The 16,122-nt window shown below is 31.0% G+C and overlaps 2 protein-coding genes across 4 annotated transcripts; both read right to left on the bottom strand.

Annotated features, from left to right (window-relative positions):
• Positions 1-1,493: 1,493 nt before the first annotated feature.
• Positions 1,494-9,641, bottom strand: LOC121127403 (coronin-1C-A). Of its 3 annotated transcripts, none has more exons than XM_040722742.2 (8): positions 9,367-9,641; positions 7,934-8,315; positions 4,569-4,723; positions 4,183-4,437; positions 3,876-4,116; positions 3,478-3,822; positions 3,274-3,411; positions 1,494-3,203 (listed from the first exon to the last, which is right to left on the bottom strand). In XM_040722742.2, exons 2-8 carry the CDS (start codon positions 8,129-8,131, stop codon positions 2,979-2,981), a joined length of 1,557 nt encoding a protein of 518 aa, XP_040578676.1. In that variant the 5' UTR covers positions 8,132-8,315; positions 9,367-9,641; the 3' UTR covers positions 1,494-2,978. The 3 variants fall into 3 exon arrangements, with proteins under 3 accessions (XP_040578676.1, XP_040578677.1, XP_040578678.1); XM_040722743.2 differs by lacking the exon at positions 9,367-9,641 and adding an exon at positions 8,976-9,103; XM_040722744.2 differs by lacking the exon at positions 9,367-9,641 and adding an exon at positions 8,533-8,989.
• Positions 9,642-12,234: 2,593 nt separating this feature from the next.
• On the bottom strand, positions 12,235-14,846 carry LOC121128053 (R3H domain-containing protein 4). Its single transcript, XM_040723622.2, has 5 exons — positions 14,689-14,846; positions 14,401-14,624; positions 13,620-13,849; positions 13,247-13,388; positions 12,235-12,581 (listed from the first exon to the last, which is right to left on the bottom strand). Exons 1-5 carry the CDS (start codon positions 14,739-14,741, stop codon positions 12,469-12,471), a joined length of 762 nt encoding a protein of 253 aa, XP_040579556.1. The 5' UTR covers positions 14,742-14,846; the 3' UTR covers positions 12,235-12,468.
• Between the last annotated feature and the right edge of the window lie 1,276 nt (positions 14,847-16,122).

Genomic DNA, 16,122 nt, shown 5'->3' with positions numbered 1-16,122 from the left:
AAGCTGCTCTCCTCCCAAACTTTCTGCAAATTGTTAGGATTACCACTTTAATTTTCGGCTTCTTTTATTTTTACACACCGGGAGGACATTTTTTGCGTAACTCTAGACTTATAAGCAACTGATCGAAGGCGATGTTGTCGTGTATATCTAGATAAACAGACCTTAGTAGGATACATGCTATCTTTAAAGGCTTTTCTTTCTTTTATAATTTCTCTAAAATTTAATTTCTTATAATCAAACATAACCTGCGACAACTGACTGTAAAATACTACTTTTTTCTTCACTTAATTAGTGACTCTATCATTCTATGAGTCATAATGGAAATTGAATACAAGGTTGTATCCATTTGAAACACAAGACACATGGATGAGAATAGGACAGGGGCTTCGATTTTTCAATAGGAAGTTGTTTTGTTTTTTTTTTCAAATTTTCTAATTAATCTCTCATTTTCTCTTTTTTTTTAGAAAATAAAAAGGTATACAGTATAAATTTGCCTACACGTCATACTTTCTCTTTCTATCTCGAAATTGGAGACAGCAACATCGGAAAGTTGAAATTCAATTATCAGAACCTTAAAATACTAGGGAAAAACTTTGCGAAGCGTATAATATATTATTGATATTGGAGTAAGAGGCGACGGACCTCGACTTTTTAGAGATATTCTAGCACTTTGGAGTATCATGAAAGTAGATGGAAGGTCTCATTAAGTGAAGTTATTATTTTATTTCTTATGGAGTATACAGGAGGGAGGGGACTTTAAAGAGGGACTCGGAGTTGATCCGTGGACTGAGGATGAGGCAGGAGGAGAGTGCATCTCATTATGTAAAAAACCATGACTATTTCTACGATGGGATCTCCTCCAGCCTGTTTCCTCAGTCTAAGGATCGACTCCGAGTCCCTCTCCTCCTACTCCAATGATATATTTTTGGCGTCGCCTCATTAATCGAGGTTATTTCTTTATTATTAAAAGGTTTTGATAATTGAATTTCAACTTTCCGCTGTCGTGTCTTCAGGGCAAACTTAAAACTGTACCCAGCCTTCTGCTGTTATTTTTGATGAATAGTGTCCATATTTATTTTGAAAGTAATATTCCTTTTCATTTTCTAAAATGGTCTCTTATTTCTTCTAAAGAGCATCCATACCATTCCTTCTGACTCAAATATGAAACAACATTTTTTTAGGAGGAACATATGAATTTTTTTTTTCGAATTTCATCCCATTATTTCCTACTCTAATAATCCATGGGGGGGGGGGTACCCATCTCCGTGGGTAATACCTTATCACAGTAAACGAATTCATGCATGTATTTATCATGTATGTGTATTTTAGCTTGAATAGAATAACAACTCCAATTATATGAAGATATAATCATTTTTGAAATTCGAATCCTTACAAAAACACGGAGATATTATATAAAAAAAAGTGTAAAGTGATAACATCCTCAGAGCTGCACTTGCTTAAATTTATATACATAGATTCATATCAACCAAAAATAAAATTGCAAGCATATTTTGTATTTAACACTTATTATTTAATAAAAATATATTATTCACCAATTTATATAAATAGCCTAAACGACATTTGTTCTCGGGGAAAAAGTATGTTGAGCCAATACTCACACTAACAAAGAATGCAAAATAATTATTGTCTATTCTATATGTAGATAAGATATATTCATAATTGTACGTAGAAGCATATAAAAATAACAAATGTCCAATATAAAATAGGTGTAGTGTGGAAATCAATAATAATTAATTTTATGTCGAAGGGCAAAAAAAAAAAAAAAAAAGATAAATCCTCTAATAAAGACATCAATTATATTTATCAATCAATCAATTATATCTAAAATGGTAGGTGGCGCAGTCAAGTATCGTTGATATTTTATATTATTATTTTGTATATAGTTATTAATAAAAAGAGAAGGAAACTTTTCCCCCCAAAAAAAATTGTAATAATATAATAATGATAATAACTAGAAAAATAAATAAAGAATCCATTTCACATTCCTTTCTTATTCGTCTAAATTTTATATTAATACAAGTAAAGAGAGAGAGAGAGAGACAGAAAATATAGTCTGTTCGATCAAATTCAAAAAAAGAAAATAATAAAACAGATTTAAAAAATAATGTCATATATCATGTAGAACTAACGAACTAGGTAAATATTTAATAAAAAGTAATAAATGAGCACCATGAAGATAACTGTTAGTAGTAACTGTAAGTTTCCATCAATATTATCCATTATGTCTATTTAGGTCATAGCATAGCATAGGTATAATATATTATACAATATACAAATGTATACATATTTAGGTCAGTTTATTTTTAATTTGTTTTTTGTTTGAAAGGCACTATTAAATCACATAAGGATACTTTTTTAAGAAGAGACACGCATTGGTTTGAGAGTAGTAGATATATGTAAATAGATGCAGTAGTAGACGAATAGAAGGTCTGAGAGAAAAGAAGGAATATCGTATTAGATTAGTGGTGTTTATCGCAGATTATAATTCGATGTATGTTGATTGTAGAGAGTGGTGGTGGTGGTTGTTGTTGTATGCAATATAGTGTATTCAATATCATGGCACAATTTCGTTATTTGCATGTAAAGATAAGTATATATATATACATATATATTAATATATATTCTTCATTCATTCGAGGGAGAGGAGAGGTTATTTAACTTTTGTTGTCATTCTAATGTTGTTTGAGTCATGTTTCTAATTATACATAAATATATTAGCACAGTTGCCAATTCAAGGTGAAAGAGAGATAAACATTATAATAAAAATATATTTTTGAAGAAAAGTAGAAGCTACGACAGATATTTATTTCTCTTGTTGTATTTTCGTTAACCCGTCGCAAAACTCTTACGTAGTTGAATGTTGATAACATACAAGTACTACGTGTGAGAAGAGGAGAAGAATTGAAGGACGACGCACACACAAAATATCTTTATTAAATTCTTCTTTGATAATGCAATTAAACTTCGTCAGGATCTAACAATTCACTACAATGTCCATTATTATTCCGTAGTCCAGCATTCTCCAATTCTCTATTACGGGTTTCCAGAGTACCGATCCTAGATTCGTGTTTTACGATCATTGCTTTAAGTTTACGAATTTCGGCTACTTGTTCATCGATTTTCTCTTTATGTTTGGCTGTTATTGAAGTGATTTGACTGTGAACTTCTTCCATCACAGCCATCTACATATAAATATGAACAAAATGTTAAGCCCACACGCAATTATATATATTATTGAGTATTTATTATTACCGTTAATTTTCTCATGTCTACTTGCGAAGGTTCTGCAGAAGCCGTTGATGCTCCGTTAGATTGTAGTGTTGCTACAGAGTTCTTACGAGTAATGGGTTTGTCAAGAGCATTGGACTTTCTGACTTTAGGCTCATCCGTCTATATTTGTAGTAAAAAATAATCAATTAAACAAACCATACATAGATTTGTTTCGTGTAATATTACTTTTTCGGTAGACACCCCAGTCTCTGTCATAGGAAGCAAAATAGGATCTGAGTCGCATCCAGATGCCCATTCATCTGCTGTAATTGCAGGTATATCTCCCTTAGTATCAGGATAAAGATCTTCTTGGAATAACTCAGATTTACGAGGAACAGTAAATGGGATGACTTGGCAGAATCCATTGTTATTAAGACGGAAAAATCTTGTTATTTCACAGGTTCCTACATCTACCCCTCGCTTACCCATCATACCAATACCCCGCTGAGGATCTGGGGTTTGAAATGTGTTGATATAGTGGACAAATGGAGGTTCCGGAGTTATTTCAAAATAACGTATTACACTGTCACCCTGAAGAACAAAAAATAAACTCAAATAAAACAACCCCTGCTCGAACAACTTACCTTCCCACACAAGTAAACAAGATTCACATCAGGATCATACATTGGAAACATTACACCGTTAGAAGTGTCCAATTCAGTCATGACGATAGGGTCGTCAAGATGCTTTGGTGCTCTAAGAGAATACTGTCTCTCACTATGCTTTGTAAATCCAGTAGTAAAAATTAATCCGTTCTTTAAAAATATGGCACGGGATGCTTTGTTTCCTTCATGCGCCACCGCTTCTTCCAAAATTTCTCCATTTCTTTAGGCGAAAATGAATTTAAAAATAGATAAAATATCCTTCCCTATTTCATTAAATAAAGTCTACCTTGGATTCACACGACGAATCTTACGATCTTTGCAAGTAAACAAAACCTCGGAACCATTCCAGTTCCAGCAACCAGAATATACTAAGTCAGGGAGTGTAAAAACACTCAAAGCCTCTCCAGTTCCAACATTCCAAATAATGACATTATTATCAGATCCAGCAGATAAGAGGACATTTTGAGCAGAGGGATGCCACAACACAAGGCCTACTCGACGTTGATGTTTCATGAGATCCACTACAGACTCGGTAATTGTTCTAAAAGAGGTAAAAAGTCGAGAGATATACAAAACGTGAAAATCCATAACTCTAAATTCTAGCTTTGTTATAGATGGAGGCAATTAAAGACAATAAATCATAGAAATGTTTAGCAACATAAATGAAAATACCTAACAAGACCACCATCCGGGATGTGCCAAACTTTAACAACACAATCTTCGGAAGCACTAGCAATAACATTATCATTATGAGGACACCACGAGATATCCAATACAGGTCCCTTGTGTCCAGCAACTAAAGGTGCATCTGGGGACAAACGACCCGTCTAAAAAATAAATTAACGATTAAAAGGGTAAATATATAGGAAGGAATCATACTAATTAATGATGAATAAATGTAATGCTTTTCAACAATACTTTGAATCACTTTAAAAAAGAAACTTTATAAAATTGTATAGTTTTCAGAAGCAAAAAAAAAAAAAGAAGTTACTTATTATATTGATATTAAAAAATAGTACAGGGGATAAAACTAAATATTGACAGTTTACATAATGTATGCAAATACATCAACACACCAAAAATGGTAAGAAGTCATCCTTGAATGAATATGGACGGATGGATATACATACATATATTAATAACTCTTTGACAAAGTGATCATCTGTAGCGGTATTTTTGTACATACCCCTCGAAACAAGAAAATAACAACCCTAGTCCATCTATAAATTATGTGGGTTTTTTTACAAACATCTTACTTAATCGCAAACGTCACGTGTCATAACAACTTATGAACATGCATATTGTCATTCGGGGGATAATTTATAGTAAATCAATTGATAAAATATATGTCAATGATAGTCAAAACAAGAAAAAAATATTGGATGATTCAAAAAAGAATAATGTATTAATAGAAGTTAGAAAGCACATAGAGGAAAGATACTAAACAACAGTTTCATAAAATAATATTCCCTTGCCCCCAGCGTGGTAGACTAACATGACTTCTTGATGAAGTCATCCCGTCTCATTTTAAGTCGAATAGGAGTATCTTACAGGAGGTGACAACTTCAATGAGGGTGAGTCGAAGAAGGGGAAGAAAAAAAAGAATCGTTATTGATATCTCTTAGTGCTTTATTTTTAAGAGTGTCAAGTAGAAATTAATTACAATACATTACTTACTTATAAGCCTTATGACACATACAAATTCACCTATTTACATTATGATTCAATTTTCAATATACATTATGTTCCTTTAATATTACTTCTATGAATAAGATATTCGGCATGAAAGGGTGGGAAACAAACTAATTTTTATGGTGTATTCTTTATTTATTAAACCAAGTTTTATTATATAGATGAAGGCCCAAGGATCAAAAATAGAAATTAAAATTCAAAATACTATTAACAATACATATCAAAGATAAACGAAATAAATGACATTGCTCAACAAATACTTTAATATCGAGACACATTAAAACAACACAACTTCATGAATGATAAGAGTAATGACGAATCGTGTTCCATTTCCAATTCAGTGTCTCAAATAATCAAATCAATATAGAGGTAATACATTGTTCGATATTATGAATAAAGATTCGTCGAATTATACATTTTTGAAAATATTCAAAGAACATAATTTGAATGACCCTCTTCATTTAGATCTAAAAAAAATCCTTCTTTTTCAGAATATCATTTAATTGTTTGATTTCCTCACAATTAACTCTTGTACTTACAAAATCCCCATTTTTTTAAAGGAAGGATATTGAAGATCAAAATATACAAGATATGTAGTATTATATATAAAAAAATCGGTTATACCTAATACATTCATCTATGACAGATAAGTATGATGTAATTGAAGAAAAAAAAAGGCTCAATTTTTTAGAGCAGATATCATCATTATTCAACATTATGATGAGTACACTTCTCTCTAAACATCAAATAATGTGCTGTGGTATTGGTAGTGGGCATGCAAACTCTAAAAATCCATCCAAACTTTAACCCCCCCCCCCTCATAGTTATTACACAACTATTTTACTAAATATGTACATTTAGAGCACAAAAATTGGCATAAATTATCTATAATTAAATGCATTTGAGGAAAAATTATTATGTTAAAAACAAACTATGTTTTGTACGTCAAAAGTAATTACATGAAATATATATATATATATGTACACATAGTCCGCGAAGTAAAAAAATGGTACAGACATTCCCTACACATTTCACAACATTTAAGACGACCCAATCAAATTTGTATTTAAAAGAAAACAGGAAATTTTGCAACTATCTCATAAGGAAAGAAGGGATAGATAGGGTCTTGCAACAGAGTAAGAATTGATAAGTAATATGATGTATTCAAATTAATTATATTTATTGTATCATAGAGAACAGTCGACAACTGCTATCATTTAATACGGTGCTTATTTGCCACAGAGATCCATAAGATTCCCACACGTAAGCTACCTCTGTCTTAAATGATATTTAAAAGTAAATCCTAAGTAATTTCTTTCATCGTTGTTTAAGTAACATAAGGTATCAAATTGAACCGTTATTGATAATACAATATATAAATATAAGAAAACTGTTTCCGCTTTGAAAATATACACACATATCAACATTTAAAAAAAATAATTCCCCTTTTTAATTTTTTTTCTTATTGCTCACATATATAGGCCTTGAGAAAATAATACATTTTCTTAAAGAAATAGAAAAAATATTATTTCAAAAACAAAAACCACAATACATCACTTTCCTGGACTCATAATTACTCCTAGGAACGTATGTATGTATCTATAAATATGCAACTAATTCATAGGACGTCACATGAAACAACTGACAAGATAACTGTTATACATGGATGATGTTGTTTTTGAGGTGTAAAAGAACACATACATATAAACAAACGTTACATCGAAACAAATCATGCAAAACCACCTCTTGTGGCTTACGAATGACGATTCTATAAAATTTGATTAAACATATTTTATTTCGGCTACTAAGTGAAACTCATATTGAACTAGAGTGTCATTTTTCATTGCATAATGTATATTATCTATATGGAAAAATCTTTATTTAAAAGTAGTAGATATACAATCTTTGAGTACCTAGTTATCCTAATAATTGAGCAACTCACTTTTGAAAATTGCACAAATGATTATTCAATACAAGTTATAACTTATTTGATATGCTATACACCGATGCGTCATAATGTGAGCATTTCCTAATAGAACAACCATTTTAATGATAATACATAAATACTATTATGCTTCCTGGCTTCTCCTTTTCTGTATTTATTAGTACACATAAGAAGTTACGGTCATAGGATTACAATAATAACTGGTTTGAGGAGAAGAATCCCTACACTTCCCACGACATCAAACCCCTTTAACTCTTTATACACACGCATTATTATTACTTTTTATTGATAAGAAGGCCTAGCAAGCTCGTTTACATTCAAAAGATTGGCTTGATGCATCTCCCTCCCCCAAACATGCTTGAGACATGATATACAGTAAATCATAATATTAATAAATTACCTTGGACAGGGGTAGAACAAGGAAGGCACCGCCGCCACCGGACTCAACAATGACAGCTATAAACTTTGGGTTAACATCACAAAACGTAGAATCCCAGGAGGATTTGGATACACGGATATTGTCGTAGCATTGCTCACGTTTCTGATTAGAGCCGTAGATATGACGAAATTTACTGGATCTTACGACTCGAAAGGACATTTTTCTTAATTTTTCTTCTGAGTAACTTTAATTAGTTTAATTAAGATGCGCAGTATGAACTTAAATTGAATTCAATTCAATTGAAATGATAAGAGATGGAGGAAAGTACTACTTGATATCCTTTCCAGATCCCAAACTTTATATTTTATCTTGATCCCGATGAAAGTATCATAGGCGAAAACAGCTGTAAATAATAAAGGTACAAATTAATATGATGATTCACAAGATTATGTCAGAAGCCACATGAGTATTTTAGGTGCTATTGTTGTGATAAACAACTAAAATTAGTAGAAAGTCGTAACATAAGTTGTTATAACAATAATAATCAAAGCTCATAGGGGTTATAGGGTGTTCCTGTCGCACTTATTTGAAATGAAGATACATTGGAAAGCCAATCATACCGGGGAATTGGACTCTCTCCAAAATATTTTTGTTTAAAATAAAATGAAATTCTTAAATGAGAAGATATTTTTGGAAAAGTGATGTTTCGACTCATGGAAGGAGCATCAAAATTCAATTATTCGTTGAACTCCCATAGCATTGTACGAGACATCCATCTCTTGGAAGAGTATCCATGTCAAATCCCCTTTTTATCTGCATTCCTCTTGCTTGATCATCCATCCATTCAAAGTTGTATAAGAGAACAATTTTGTTGTGTGGAGTGGATTATGCATTACATAAGAGTTAAGACTCATTAGCATAGAAATCTCTGCATTACACAATATGGATATGAGTATATTGTACACAGTGACCTCCACCTGTACATCGAATATGACCTATCTCAATGGCATTTCATCGCGAGGATGCAACTAGGACTTTTGAATGAGGACCCACTATGACTCACTTTTGACAACAAGAGAATCAGCGAGTTCATGAGATGGATTTACTAATTCATTTAACGCCCTTTCAAGTGTCATTCTCTTGAGTACACCCAAATGAGTGAATGGATCAACAAGTTTGGTATCCAATGAGTGGAAGAGACTTGAACTGGATTGGAAAAGACAAAAAGAGAGAGAGAGAGAGGGAGATGGAGAGGGAGAGAGGAGCCAGTCACAAGTGACAACTAAGAAGGAGTCTTCTCTCTGCGTCTTAGTTACAACTAGGATTAAGAAACTTAATGGAGTAAACTCGCTGAGTGTAAAGGCGCCAAGATTGGCATCCTTGAAAAAATGGGTTTGGAGAAGCAAGGACACTAATGAGGAAGGGCTCCAAAAATATAGAAATGGATATTCTACCTCGCGCGTTTTCACTGAGTTTCCTTGAGATGTTGATGAGACCTACATTCCACAGAATGGAGGCGACGAAAGAGTACGGAACTGATGTAATGGGAGCAAGTAGATCTAGCTTTGGCACTGCTTTTGAACTTAAAAAACTAATGTAAGTTGTAACTAATTAAAAAATACGAAGTGGGACTTTTTTTTTTATTATTGTTGAATGTAAGAGAAGTGGAAAGAAGTTGGAGTCTCTGCTCGCGCGTTCATGTGTGAGTGTGTGAGCGACGAGCGTAGATCATCTGTTGTACGTGTCTCTGGGCAAGAAATAGACGACCAGCCGAGAAGAAAAAGAAATAAAAAAGGAGAAGAAGAGGACAAGAGGGAGGGAGTGAGTGAGTGACTCACGCCCGGAGCGTCATGCCTCCCTCAAGCTAAGTTCATGTAATGTAAATTGTTTTTTACTTAATACTACTACTACAATTATTCCTCATATTCACTTCGGTTTGGATCCACCTATGCGTACGGACATGGAAAACAGACTCCTAGATCCGTCTCACATAATCCATAATACTCTCTTCCAGTGTATCTCAAAAATGGAGTAGTTGTTTTTCCGCCATTCATTTCTAAACTATCAAACTCAAAAGGTAGCCATGAATCATAATTATATAAGAGTGTTCATCCTTAGCCAATGTTCACTTATATGATTATTCATGGATGGAGTAGATCTTTTCAGGAAAGAGCGCGGATTTGAGATGGGTTAGCAAAATTCACTTGAATGTTCTATTGACCTTGGTACCATATGGCTACGGAAAGTGTTGATTTGATAGATAAACGTAAAATGATGGGAATTTTATACATTGATAAGTATCTAGTATACAGGTTGTAACTTGTATAATCATTAATCAGATTCTACACGTTACAATGCACATTAGATCTTATTTAGTTACAACATTGGTGATTTTAATTAACAGCTATTAATAGATGATATTTTTCATTTTTGGTCCATTAATATTACTTATTTGTTATACATTATATATGCGCCATATAATGTTTATCCATTAGTGGATAATTTGCATTATTCTCATCAGATGTACTGTTAATTCTTCATTTAAAATTATTCAACTCATACAAGCTCAACGCCTAAGAAATGGATTAAAATGTCCGCTCAAACTGTATTGTTATTAAATTAAGATGTACATATAGGCAAGATACTGTCTCCAAGTATCTTTTTTGCATGTTGGAAGGAAAAGTTATAGTCCAACGCGGTTTTTTTAAGAGAAACTTTTAAAAGTTTATTCCATAGAATGGGGATGTAATCCCCTTGTTCATTCAATTTCGATCTAGGAATCTACTTATATGTGAGACTTCCAATATATAGAATAGATAGTCTTTAAATTACATTTATGTAGGACATCCAAAGACTTTGAAACGCTAAATGGTGAAAGTACATCTGTCGTGCATGATTGTTTTTTCTATGTAAATATTATTTCTTAGATATTTATTATAATCCGCCCAGAATACTATTAATAATAGTTTGTAAAGAAGGGCCCATGAATCTAACATTACATTCTTGTTATTATAGATTAAGTTATACATATATTATTATTATAACTGACTCATCATCAAGATACATTTTTGAAGGGAAGAAAAGCGAATTTATAAATGTATCATAACATATTGAACATGCAACCCATGCAAATATTATTTCACATTTATATTGCATTATGTCAATCAATAAAAGGATTCATGGATTATAAGACTTGTATTTTAAAAAACCTAGTGGGAGTGAATGTTCAACGGCTTTGTAATAAGGAGATGAGGCAGTGAGATCCTTTACCCCACGTTGCGAGGCAAAACATAGGTACATAATGTTTTATTAAACGGCAGTCACTAATATAATATTTTTGAAATACGCATTGTATAAGGTTCTTTCATAATTATGCATCCCTTTAGTTACCCTGAGATACGTTGCGAATATAAATATCCATGAATTTTAATATATGATTTCAGGGGCGTCCGCAGGGGCTTGGGTTGGTAAGGAATTGTTGTTTATTACAAGAAAATTTAATTTAATTTTTCAATTTATTTTTTTCCCCAAAATTTAATATTTGAAGTATAAATTTTTTCAATTTTTTGAAATATAAACTTTGAAATTTTTTTTAAATTTCGAATTTTTTTCCCATAAAATTCAATTTTCTGTTAATAACTATGGATTTTTGAAATTTTTATCCAAAAAATTAAAATATTAAAAAAAAAAAGGGTAAAAGCTGTGGATTTTTGAAAATAAATAAATTAAAATATACAAAAACCAGAATAAAAAAATATATATACATTATTATAAGCCTACTGACACCCCTAAGTTTAATATAAATATAACCCCTTTTTGTTAATAAAACCTTGAATGATAACAAGCTGACGAACATTGGAAAAAAAGGAACCACAAAACTATTTTGTGGACTTCCAACACATGATAAATTCATTTTTATCAATTAATTGCCGTTGTTTACATGGGGTGAGATGAGATTTCTTATCCATCAATTCAATGTCAATTAAGCTTATATTCTTTTATTGAAGAGTAGGTATATTGAGATTTGGGAATGCCTGATCGTTGTACTACTCAAGCTTAACTATGATTATAATTAGCATGTTGTTATTCCCCTACTCTATATCATGTACTATTCATAGAATAGGAATGTTAGTTAAAGGAATACATATTAACAAAGTTAGAGGGAAAAATACCATATAAGGAGATGCTTCTTGAAAAAAGTACGGATGTTGTTTTTAAAAAATAAATGTTTTAATAGTAGATTCAATGCTTGAATAAGGTAATAATAATATTTCATAAATCACATGTATGAAAAAATGGAGGAAAAAAAACGCAAAAACAAATTCATAGTTAAAAAAGCAGTATTCTATATTATCAATCTAAATTTGTAGCTTAGAGCAACTATAGTAGTCATTGTTTAGAGTTATCAAAAGGAAAAATAAAAATACATAATATATACACTATACATAATATAATATATAAAATAAAAATATTCTGTAAAAAAAATGAAAAATACATATTGTAATATGTAAACTACTTATTCTGAACATATAAAACTTTTTTTAAATAAAAGATCTTCATTGTTTGTGAAAGCGTTCTTGTAGATATGAGGAAAGGGAAGGATCTGGTTTGTAGAAAATTTGGTTGGGATTTGCAATTTTTAATTTTCGCCTTCCACTTTCATTAAAACCTAAGGGAAAAGTTAAATATTATGTAGGCATACTTAATAATTTTTGAAGAAGTTTAGGTATATATGTTGCGTACAAGCTGCGATTTTGTACAATTTGCAAATTGTACAAGTTCCAACCAAAAAATTAGATGACTAATTTTAAATGAAGTATTTACAGTACTTGGGATGAGGATAATGTAATAATTGAATATTTCATTGGTGATCGATTTATTAGTGGCGTACTTTTTTGCTATTTTAATAGAAATTACTAAAATATTAGTATTTTGTGGCACATTATTAAATTCAAATACTCACAATTATATTACTCATAAGTACATAATAACCCTATAATTTTAATAGATCAAAATGAAATGTATAGTTGATAAATAAAATGACTCATCCTGTAATTAAACAATGCATTTTTTGACGAAGTAATAACAACTTGTACGATTTGCTTATACAAGTTGTAACTTATACAAACATATACATTACATTATCATAGGATACACATATTTTTCAAATATTTGGGACGAAAACAAAACCTATGCATTAAGATTATAGCTAATTATAGAAAGCATTACTCAAGTATATATATATATTTGGAATAATCCCAAAACATACTAACATTCATTGAAAAGGTAGAATTTTGATTTAATACTAAGAGTAAAAGTCGACGTAAGACTTACTATAGGAGTAGAGGCAATGGTAGGATGAGCAAGCATGTGCCAAAAGTCGTTCATAACTAGAGAGCTCTTCAGCAATGTAGGAAGATTGAGGATTTTTAGTGAAGAAATCAATGATTTCACTCTCTAATCCAGCAAGCATTCCCTATAATGTCATAAATAAACAAAAGTAATATAAAACATCATAAATACATAAATGTTAAAAATTGAAATTTTTTAAATAATAACTTATCAATATCCTGATCGTGATTAAAATAAATGCTAAATCAACGAGTTAGTATTTACGTTGTAAACTGCATTTCTTTTTATTGAACATCATTATTGAGAGAGCCGCCCATAAAAATGTAACAGAAATAAATAATAAATGAAATCATACCATAGGCAAATTCTTTTTTAAGGCCGTTCTTAAATTACATCCAATATTAAGATAGGCAACTTCTGGATCAAAATCTTCCGGTTCGTAGGAAACTTTATTTTTTGGTTTCCTTTGTACATCCTCATTATAGTTCTCAAATTCCCCATAGCAAAACAGAGACAGTGTTTCATCATCCAATGAAGAAAATTTGGGCGAATTGGGAGATCGATCTACCACATCCCAGATGAGTTCTTCCTAAAATATATATACCTATTAGACATTTCTTTGAGTAATTACAATTGTGATATATGAATATATCATGTCTTATTTAGCTAAAATACCAGAAGTTTCAATCACAAACTACGTACATACTGACCCTAACATTGGATAGTTTATGTATTTACGGAGCCCTTGTATTAAATTCCCTGATTAAAAAATCGGTTGAGTACAAAATTTGCAAATTTGATTAATAAACTTATAGTTTTATCCAAAATATAGTCCAATTTAAGTTAAAAAATCATTACCTTTTATACAAAAGTAGTGTAAACTTTTTAATTAATTAATTATTGATCCTTATCAGTTTGACTGTTTAAGATTCAGCCTAAACAAATTGCAATTCTTACAACTTATATATTAGTTATAAAATATTTTAAGTGACACTTAAGCGATCCACTTAATCATCAAAATTAATTATGGGACACAAATTAGCAAATATAGAAGAATAACCCAACAGACAGTATGTCATGAATGGGTTGTTTCAGAACTTAATTTAAATTGTGGATACAAATTGTTTGTAAAAAACGTTCCTCATTCGTAGTAAGCAATTTCTCATTTTCGAATCGATGACGAGAGCGTCGACCCTTTTTAAGAGCCAGTGTATGACCTCTAGTAGAGAGAGACTGGCTCTTGTGAAACCTTATTTCTTGCCTCCTTCTTGGAGTAGGGACGACTTCGTCATCTTCCGAAAAGGAATCGGATTGGTTATTATTGTTATTAGACAAAATGACCCATTCTTCATCCGAGGACCTGAAAGAGAGGAAATAGAATAGACCATTTCGAACAGAGAACTTAAAATAACTTTAAGGTTTACCTCGAATCCTCATTTGGTCGTTGAACAAAGACTTTTTCCTTAATTACACCCATTTTTGATCAAAAGATGGAATTTTCAATTATGAAAAGGAGTAACGAATCTACACAGAGAATTTTTTATACAAATGACAAGGAGAAGGAAAATGACGTCATAATATTTTTTATATCCTAATACGAAATGGAGAGAAATCATTTCATTTATTTAAATGTGTCACTAGTAGAACTTTATTATAAATATATCTAATCATAATTTAGCCTTAAGCCCTCAAATAACCAATTAATTACTGCACAATCTGTATAATTAAACATGATTTAATTTTATGATGACGTCATGGCTCATTCAAAGTTGAGTTTGACATCAAATATAAATATAATATGGACACAAATGAGCAAATATAGAAGGATAACCCAATAAAAACTCTATATCATGAATGGGTGATTTCAGAACTTAATTTAAATTTTTGATACAAATTGTTTACATATTATGAACTCATCTGGGATGTGTTGGATTGATCTCCCAATTCACCAAAATTTTCTTCATCTGATGACAATTTTTCTTTCTTTTACAATAGGAAATTTGAAAACTACAAAGGAAACCACAAAAAATAGAGTTTCCTACGAACCGGAGGATTTTGATCCAGAAGTTGTCTGGCTTAATATTGGATTTAATTTAATTCAAAAACGGCTTTCAATATCAGAGGCGTCCGTGGGATTATATTTGTGATTTTTTTTTTTAGAAAAGAAATCCTTAAATTGATTTGGGTGTAGTTTTTTTTCCTTATAAATGATTTCTTTTTAATTTCTCGATTTGAGAGAGGGGAGCTACAGCCCTCCCCCGGCGGACTTATCAATCAATTGAATGGTCTAGGATCTAATTCTAGAAATTTGCTAAGAGAATGAATAATTAAAGCCATCTTTGTGTCATAAATATTGGTTCAGTATTCAGTTGTGATTAGAAAACTTCCGACCAAAAATTACTTCCTAACTTATATTAATATTTTTGTCTTCCTCAGTGACTGGATGGTTAGGGATTTCACTCATTTGTTTGATTGCAATAAAAGCTGGTTAAAATACATGAAAAGTACTTGTCCCTGTTTTATTATCTTTTTATTTCATAATGATAATATTTAATGTTTTCACTATCATATTGAAAATGTCTCCTATTTTCATTTCAGAAATCTGATCACTTTACATTTATATGAATTTAAAATATGAAATAATTCTAATGAGACCATCCTTAATAATAATTAAGGGACGACCAAAAAGTAATGAAATTATTTGATATTCTGTTATTTATTACCCCTATCTATATTTTAATTAATAATTTAGAGATGATAAACGCTGAACTTTTAAGTTCGTTCTAACCTTTAGTAATAGCTGGATAATAAACTAAATTTTTAATGTTATTAAATGGACTATTATGAAGTTAACTAAA

Source organism: Lepeophtheirus salmonis, chromosome 13 (assembly GCF_016086655.4).
Source record: "Lepeophtheirus salmonis chromosome 13, UVic_Lsal_1.4, whole genome shotgun sequence".
In the NCBI taxonomy this organism is placed as follows: Eukaryota; Metazoa; Arthropoda; class Copepoda; order Siphonostomatoida; family Caligidae; genus Lepeophtheirus; species Lepeophtheirus salmonis.
This window is presented reverse-complemented; position numbering and strand designations above follow the sequence as displayed.

What these genes read in the sequence shown, in the direction of transcription:
- LOC121127403 (XM_040722742.2), bottom strand. Translation starts at nt 8,131, where the DNA reads ATGTCCTTTCGAGTCGTAAGATCCAGTAAATTTCGTCATATCTACGGC. An exon ending in TTGTTCTACCCCTGTCCAAG is followed by an intron (nt 4,724 to 7,933) that starts GTAATTTATTAA and finishes TTTATTTTTTAG; the next exon opens with ACGGGTCGTTTGTCCCCAGA. An exon ending in TAGACATGAGAAAATTAACG is followed by an intron (nt 3,204 to 3,273) that starts GTAATAATAAAT and finishes ATTTATATGTAG; the next exon opens with ATGGCTGTGATGGAAGAAGT.
- LOC121128053 (XM_040723622.2), bottom strand. Translation starts at nt 14,741, where the DNA reads ATGGGTGTAATTAAGGAAAAAGTCTTTGTTCAACGACCAAATGAGGAT. An exon ending in CGACCAAATGAGGATTCGAG is followed by an intron (nt 14,625 to 14,688) that starts GTAAACCTTAAA and finishes CCTCTCTTTCAG; the next exon opens with GTCCTCGGATGAAGAATGGG. An exon ending in CCATTGCCTCTACTCCTATA is followed by an intron (nt 12,582 to 13,246) that starts GTAAGTCTTACG and finishes CTTTTCCCTTAG; the next exon opens with GTTTTAATGAAAGTGGAAGG.